The 8,037-nt window shown below is 32.5% G+C and overlaps 3 protein-coding genes across 3 annotated transcripts; 1 reads left to right on the forward strand and 2 right to left on the reverse strand.

The window, feature by feature from the left end:
• Positions 1 to 3,334: 3,334 nt before the first annotated feature.
• LOC111041844 (protein ALP1-like) lies at positions 3,335 to 4,126 on the forward strand. The gene has a single exon (XM_022326283.1). It carries the CDS (start codon positions 3,335 to 3,337, stop codon positions 4,124 to 4,126), a length of 792 nt encoding a protein of 263 aa, XP_022181975.1.
• A 2,093-nt stretch (positions 4,127 to 6,219) lies between these two features.
• LOC111041845 (52 kDa repressor of the inhibitor of the protein kinase-like) lies at positions 6,220 to 7,415 on the reverse strand. The gene is made up of 3 exons (XM_022326284.1): positions 7,305 to 7,415; positions 6,394 to 7,225; positions 6,220 to 6,314 (listed from the first exon to the last, which is right to left on the reverse strand). Exons 1-3 carry the CDS (start codon positions 7,413 to 7,415, stop codon positions 6,220 to 6,222), a joined length of 1,038 nt encoding a protein of 345 aa, XP_022181976.1.
• A 139-nt stretch (positions 7,416 to 7,554) lies between these two features.
• Positions 7,555 to 8,028, reverse strand: LOC111041847. Its single transcript, XM_022326285.1, has one exon. The coding sequence runs from the start codon at positions 8,026 to 8,028 to the stop codon at positions 7,555 to 7,557; it is 474 nt and encodes a 157-aa protein (XP_022181977.1).
• Positions 8,029 to 8,037: the final 9 nt, after the last annotated feature.

Genomic DNA, 8,037 nt, shown 5'->3' on the forward strand with positions numbered 1-8,037 from the left:
ATTTTTCATCCATGATAGTGATATAAACCGTTTATTTTTTAGTGATATAAACCGTTTTTTTTCTAGTGATATAAACCGTTTTTTTTTACTGTCTGGTGAGATATCATGCTAAATATTTCATAATAGGTTTATTATTGATAACATCACTCCTGAAAATATAAGAAATCAAATAAGTTAGAAATTACAACATGACGGAAATATACGTCATTACTCTATAAAGCTACATTATTGAATGACGGAAATATCCGTCCATACTCGTCAAAGGGTTAAAATGGAAAATTTTACTATTTGACCTGAAGCCTTCACTCGTGACGAATTCCATAATTTAAATACATCAATATTAAAATTATTGTACATAATAGTCAACAGGTCAACGGATATGAAACAAGTAAAAAAAAAACGTGTACAAAATAAACTAACCACTCAGTTAAAACCTTAAACAAACATAAATGGGAAATTATCGATGTTCCAATGGAAATTTTCGTTAGGCGCAGTGCGCAATATGTATATTTTACAAAAATACTGATAATTATAACTATACGACGCCCGGGCAGTATACGCGCTACAATTACAATAATAATTATAATGTCAATGAAATTATATAGTATCAAGGGTACAACAAATGCGCAATATGCAAATTAATACAAAAACAGAAAAATAGAATAATAATAATATCAAAGATACCGCTGGTGCCTGGTCACAAATGGTGGCAGAATCCCACGACAAAGACGGATATCGATAAGAATAGATTGCGTAATCCCGCGAATTCGCCAAATCAAATTGTAGATTGCTCGACGATGGTGAATCCGTTGACCTCGTGATGATACAATGTCACGAGCCACACTAGAACTCCTTTTGAGTCTAATACAATATATGCGAAAGTGCGAGCACGAGTAGTTACGTGCGACGGGTGATGTTGGGGAATCAAACTCGCACTCAGTATCAAAAAGGGTTGTCGGTCGACACACGACGACAACGTGGTACAACAAAAGCGACCGACACCCACGGTCACGGCGAACTATGCCGGACGGCGGTGGTAAAAAGACTAAAGGTAGAAACACACTACTGTCACGTCACGTGAAATCACGTTGGCGTGTCACAACCGTGATAAGCCGTGATATCACGTTTAGAAATACACTATTGTCATAAACTCGTGTCATGCCTTCCACCATTTAGCAGTACCTATATTTAAACAGTTATCACTGTGTATTTGATACGAGCACTTGTCAGTTTTTTAATTTATATTTTAACTATGGAAAGTTCGAGTTCATCCGATTCATCAGATTGGGAAACTGTTGCTGCTTTTGTGGTCCTCGATGAAGACGAGAGAAAGAAAAGATCGACAAGAACATGGGTCCATGATATAAATACCAAAAGAGAAGAGTTGGGTGAGTTTCGAAGGCTAGTTCAAGAGCTACGAAACGATTCGAAACGTTTCCATATGTATTTTAGAATGACAATAGAACAATTTGATTATATACATGAACTTATTAAAATTGATATATACAAACGAAACACTCAACTTCGAAAAGCCATAACTACTGAAGAAAGATTAGCTGTTTGTTTAAGGTATGTAGGAAAAAATTATACCTTATACCTTATAAATATAGATATTTTTAAAAATCAAAATATTTTTTTTAATTAAACCTTTATTAAAATATAAAAATACCTTTTTAATTAAACCTGTTTAAAATAAAAAAAAAAAAAAAAATCAAACTACTGTTTTTGAATTACTAAAAAATGTATTATTATATTTCACTCATAATCTTGCGGAGGAAGAGACGCCATTTCAAGTAATGATTGCCTTTGATGTTGTGCTGAAGTAGTTGAATGTTCTCCACTAGAGTAATAAGAGGGTGATGTAGTAGGTTGTATTGTACTTGATTCCGATGATATAGATGAAACAGATTGTTGTGGGTAACAGGAATAACCAGGTGTGCCGAAATATGATTGTTCGTTAGTTCTTATTTCAGCAGATAATACGGAATTGCTCAATCCAAGTTTGATTCGTGATTGTTCAATTTTTGGCAATTGTTTGGTCATTTTTGACATACTTAAAAAGAACATATCTGTGTCGTCTAAACTATTTAAAAAGTCAGTTTTAGACGAGTCTGAGTCTGAACGTACACTTTTTTCTTCAAATCGGCGTTTTTTTTAAGCCGAATTTTCTTTTAAAATGTCAACCATTTGTTGAACTGGAGTAATAGGTTGAGATTTTTCTTTTTTGGTTCGTTTTATGGCTACGTCATGGTTTTCCACTGACTCGACATCGTGTAGAGTTAATTTATCAATAGCCTGGAAATTTCGTCCTACTTCCACATCCACATTACCACAGTTTTCTGATGGACTTGGTGTATCATTTTCTCCAAACTCGTCTGAAAAATCACCTGAATCAGCCACTACATCGATAGACGCTTGAGACTCGTTCAAGTTTCCATGTGTCCTTAAATAAACATTTTTATTTAAATATAAAAATAGATACAGAGTAATAAGATAAAATAAATATAGTATATTATAATGCGTAAGTATTATAATTATTGTGGGTTCGTAATTGTGTTTTTAATTATTGATTTTTAGAACTACTTTTTATTCCGTAAAGCCATGTAGGTAGTGACATATTTTTAGGGGAAAAATTAGGTATAAATAAATAAAAAATTATTATACTCTTACAATATATTTATACTCACTTTCTATTTTCTAAAAATGGTAAGATAAATGACATTTGATTTTCATATTTCCAAAAAGTTTTTTTTTTGGAAGCCATACCGCTTTTAGTATTTTCACGGCGCCTATTTTTCGCATTAGTGAAACATCTTCTTAATTTATCCCACCGTAGTTTGGCTTCACTTCCTGTAAAAAGTTGAGCATTTTTTTTATGAACTGGGAACCGCTGAAATCAGCACTACTACATAATATGTCATGTCTCCCTCTTAGTATTTATTTTTTAATACATTTTTTTTAAATATTTATTTCTAAAGTTTATTTATTTTAATGTACATAGTTAATAGTTTAGAAATTCACATTAGCCAGCGTATTGTTTAAGCTTATTATTTATTCACATTAAAAGAAATACACTGATTTTTATTTTACGAAATATTCAACATTTCATAGAGATATTAAATTATTATTTTTCTTCGAAGTTGGTTTCCTAACTTACCTATACATATTTTTATTTCAAGTGGATGTAACTAGATTTCTTATATTTTTCAGATTTCTAGCCACAGGAAATTCATTTAGAAGCATTGGCTTCAGTTATAGATTAGGATTTAGCACTGTTCGTGAAATCGTTCAAGAAGTTTGTCAAGCAATATGGAAGAGACTAGGACCAATTACAATGCCACAACCGACGGAAGAAATGTGGAAAACTATTGCCTCGAGATACAAAGAAATGTGGAATTTTCCGAACTGCATTGGTGCTATTGACGGCAAGCACATTAATATTCAGTGTCCGATCAATGCTGGATCCACATACTATAATTATAAAGGCAGTCATTCCATTGTACTTCTAGCTTTAGTTGATGCTGATTATAAATTCATTGCGATTGACGTGGGAGCGTATGGAAGAAACAGCGATGGCGGTATTTTGTCTAATTCAATAATTGGAAAAAAACTACAAAGCAAGACGTTCAATATTCCAGAACCAGCCCCCATAATACAAAATGGACAACCACAGCCATATGTCATTGTTGGCGACGAAGCGTTTCCATTGAAAACCTATCTACTTCGTCCATATAGCAGAAGTTATTTAGAGGACAACGAACCCAACAAAATATTTAACTACAGATTGTCACGGGCCAGGCGTGTTGTGGAGAATGCTTTTGGAATCCTAGCTGCACGCTGGAGATGTTTTCGAGGACCCTTAGAAATTCAACCAGAATTTGTTGATAAAGTTGTACTCGCATCATGCTGCCTTCATAACATGTTGTGTGCAGATAATGCGTTTGAACCAGACACTGAATCACTTCAACTTCCAGAATCAGCTCTATTAAATGTAGATTCATTAAGAAGAAATAGCACGCGCGAAGCATTTCAAGTACGAGACTATTTTAAAGAATATTTTAATTCAAATGTTGGCAGTTTAGTTTGGCAAATTGAGAGTGTTCGTAAGGGAAAAAAACAAACATAATTAAAAATTATTATTATTTATATATAATATAAACAATTAATATACCTACATAAAATTTTTAAAATACATTTAATATTCTAGTAAGCAAACAATACTTTTATTTTTATTTGGTTAAAGATCGTTTATATTATAATATCTATAGCAATCTTGTTGAAATAATAAACGTTGAAAAAATACTACAATCGCGATTTTATAGATAAAAGTATTTTTACATGGGCACTTTTCTACAATCTGGTTATTTTTATTCAGTCGACGCTCACAGGCGATAAGCAGTACTGTCCCACTCCATCGTTATTTACATACGTGTCATGGTTCAAAGATATGGCGTCAAAATGCTATTATTTAATTATTATTGTGTTGTAACATTAAAGTAAAAAAAATAGCGCTATAATATTATTAGTAATAATTATGATATCGAATCATCATGGAAATACCAAACCAAAGGAACGAGAAATAAAGAAAAAATAACGCATACAAATAATTACAGTGCCATATTTTGAAGGGTTGTAGTGGGACAGTAAAAACATATTATACTCTCATATGAAACTATTAAAATTATTACTGTTGTATACAGTAGGTACAGTGTTTATTTTAACGATTTATATTATATTATTTTGTTAAAATTTTGAATTTAGACATTTTGTTAGAAAGTTTTGTTTAGAAAATAAAACATACCTGATATTTTTAGATCTTGACCAATTTCTTCCCATGCATTTTGCCGAATATGTTGATCTCGGTAATCAGATGACCCATGGTCATATAGAACATTATATTCCCTAACTTTTTCAATAAGCATTTCATCCATTTTTGAATTTTCAATTTAAAACGAAATTATATTAGTATGAAACACTAGTTTACGTGTTGTCACGTGAGTCACAAATGTGCAAACTTTCAGAAAATAGAGACGTGATTTCACGCGTGAGTTTAGTAACGTGACGTGATAAGCATGACGTGATAACAGTGTGTTACTGATGGATTCAAATAATATGTAAAATGGCACTACGCACTTTTCCCCTGTCATGTGAGCTCACATGACAATGTGTGATTTCACGTGACGTGACAGTAGTGTGTTTCTACCTTAAGACGACGACGACGGACCGCAGAACAACCGGTGGTCAGTGACGCCGGTCGCCAAAAGTTCGTGCAAGCGCCCTTCGTCGTCGTAAAACCAGCGGGGTGACCAGACAGGCGTCACACGGACACACTGCTTGTCACAGACACGAAAACGACTCCGGTTCGAACACGTGTAATCTTTAAATATTTGTATTATAATTTATAATATCTCATAATCGAATAGTCTATAATTAAATTTTTATTCATTGAAGTACTCCGAATAATAATCTGCTTCGGAATATGAAATGTATGTCATAAAAAAAATAAAAAATATGACTGTAGGATAAAGTTGCACGAAAAGAATTATTTGATTTTGATCGAATTTTAATGTCGGGTACCGAAACTATTGTCTATTGGTCGTTAAGAGGACGTGATACCTGCATGTGTTGTCTCTGCCTTACAAGTGCGTAACATAGCAAATTTTACGTTCAGTAGAACATGTGTAGCTCCGTTAGTTTAAAAATTAGTGCGAATCAGGGGCTTGCCTAGAAATTTTTTTTTTTTTTGGGGGGGGGGGGGGGTCAAAATTTTTAATAACGTACCTATTTTAAGTAATTTAGTGTATTTATTTTACTAGATATTAATTAGCTATATCGTGTCATATTATTCAATAGTAATATTTAAAAAAAATAATAATAATAATTTATAATACATTAAAATACATTTTGAATAATTTGTCGTCACTCGTCGTATATATTATACTAAAAAAAAAAAATCATAGAATGAATCCTTGTCTTCGAGGTATTAAAGCGAACCTTCTCACCACTTCATTAGGATCAACGTTATTTTCTTTTTGAATTGAAAGAAGAGCTAACCCAGTTAACCGATCTTCGCCAGTTGTGTTGCGCAAATATGTTTTGATACGCCGTAAAGTAGAAAATGTCCTTTCTGCGGTTGCCGTAGACACGGGTAAAGTTGCTAATATGTCCAACAGTTTTCTTATATTTGGGAAAACCGAAAAACCTTTCATCATATTCTAATTATGACTCTACTGCATTTGAAGGTTTTTTTTCTATGTTATTTTTTAGCCATTTTAATTTCCATGTGGAGAACTCTTCATTAAATACTGTAGAATCTGGCAATAAACTTTCATAAAAGGTTATAGTATCTTTTGATAGATCTAGTGAGTTTACATTTATACGACTTGGAATTACTTTTTTCTAAGTTCGTTATTATTTCTTTATGTTTTATAAAACGGTCTGCTATATGAACAATAGTGTGGTCTAAAAATGAATTAAATATTGTGCGTCTGTAGTACTCTTCAGGTGATTGTGAGGGAGTATTATCCCGGTTTATTTGTTTTTTTACGCAGCGAGGAATTGTCACTTCGCTACCTACATCAATAAGTATTTGATTACATGTATCATATATTGATTTAAAACTGGAATCACTATTTTCACGAAGATTACTAAGAGCATCAATTATATTTTGAACATGATCACATGCAGCAGTTAAATCGGAATTCACAGTCTGTAAGTGATAACATAATAGTAACGTATAAGCAAATACTTTTTCTTTTATGCTTAATGTAATAAAAAATTGGCCATTTAATATCACTGAAAGGAGTTGATAAGCTTTATTGGAAGTTTCGGTATTGATTGAATTTTGGAGATCTTCTAACGCATGAATTATTGGAATGTACATTTCTTTAAAGTGATTAATAGCATCGTGTCTTAAGACCCATCTCGTTTCACACATCGATAACAGTACTGTATGTCTACTACTTGGAAAATGATTTATCACATGCTTTTTTAAAACATCAGTGCGTTGAGCTGATCCTCGAAAAAAATTACAAACTGACAATACACTACCCACAGTATTTCTGACAACAGTTATCTTACATGCATCATTGATTACAAGATTAAGAGAATGCGCACTGCAATGGACAAATAATGCCTTTGGATATTTTGTACGTATTACAGCTTGAGCACCATTCAAATGACCACTCATAGAAGCCGCGCCGTCATAACCCTGGCCAATTAAAGTCTAAGTTAATACCGGCCGATTGTAAATTTTCAATAATAGTTTTCGCTAGACCTTGGCCACTTAAATCAGAAACAACTACAAACCTTAAAAAATCTTCTCGAATTAAAGGGGATGTCAAATCGGGATCAATGTAACGGATACATAGAGACATTTGCTCTTGTTTAGAGACGTCAGTAGTTGCATCTGCCATAACTGAAAATATCTTAGCCCGGTTAACTTTCTCAACTACTTTTTCTGATATAATATCACTAAAAATATTCATTAATTGATTTTGTACTTTAGCACTTGTAAATTGTGCATTTAAACTCCCTTCAGTTAAATGTTTTTTTTTAAATTTCATCTCCAGCGTTCACCCTAAATTTGAGTAGTTCAAGGAATTTACCACCAGTTTTCCCTTCTTCGTCTACATGTATACGTCCTGAATCAGTTTTTCCTCTTAAAGACATTTCTAATCCACCACAAAGAATAATTGTATCAACTATTGAATATAGTTTTTTTCTATTTTCTGAAGCTTGACTGGCTTGTTCAGAGTTTAAGACTTCAATCACAGATTTTTGCTTTCGATAATTTACTGACAAAAAATTTTCTTCTTTAGATAGTTTATGGTACTGGCAATTTTCCTGATCATTAAATTTCTCTATCGCATTTTTCCATTTTTTAAATGGCTGTGTCACAAAACTTTTTATTTTTTCGTGACTGCCTTTACCAGTATCAGAATTAGAAAATAGAACACAAAACTTACATAGAGCCCCTTTTTCTATTTCAGAATATACCAACCATGAAAATCTATTTATCCAACTCATTTGAAAACG

This window comes from Myzus persicae, unplaced genomic scaffold (assembly GCF_001856785.1).
Source record: "Myzus persicae strain clone G006 unplaced genomic scaffold, MPER_G0061.0, whole genome shotgun sequence".
NCBI lineage: Eukaryota > Metazoa > Arthropoda > Insecta > Hemiptera > Aphididae > Myzus > Myzus persicae.

Coding starts and splice junctions, on each gene's coding strand:
- LOC111041845 (XM_022326284.1), bottom strand. CDS start 7,415: ATGGCAGATGCAACTACTGACGTCTCTAAACAAGAGCAAATGTCTCTA. Junction 7,226..7,304: donor GAGAAGATTTTTTAAGGTTT/GTAGTTGTTTCT, acceptor GTATTAACTTAG/ACTTTAATTGGCCAGGGTTA. Junction 6,315..6,393: donor AATAACGAACTTAGAAAAAA/GTAATTCCAAGT, acceptor GTTTATTGCCAG/ATTCTACAGTATTTAATGAA.
- LOC111041844 (XM_022326283.1), top strand. CDS start 3,335: ATGCCACAACCGACGGAAGAAATGTGGAAAACTATTGCCTCGAGATAC.
- LOC111041847 (XM_022326285.1), bottom strand. CDS start 8,028: ATGAGTTGGATAAATAGATTTTCATGGTTGGTATATTCTGAAATAGAA.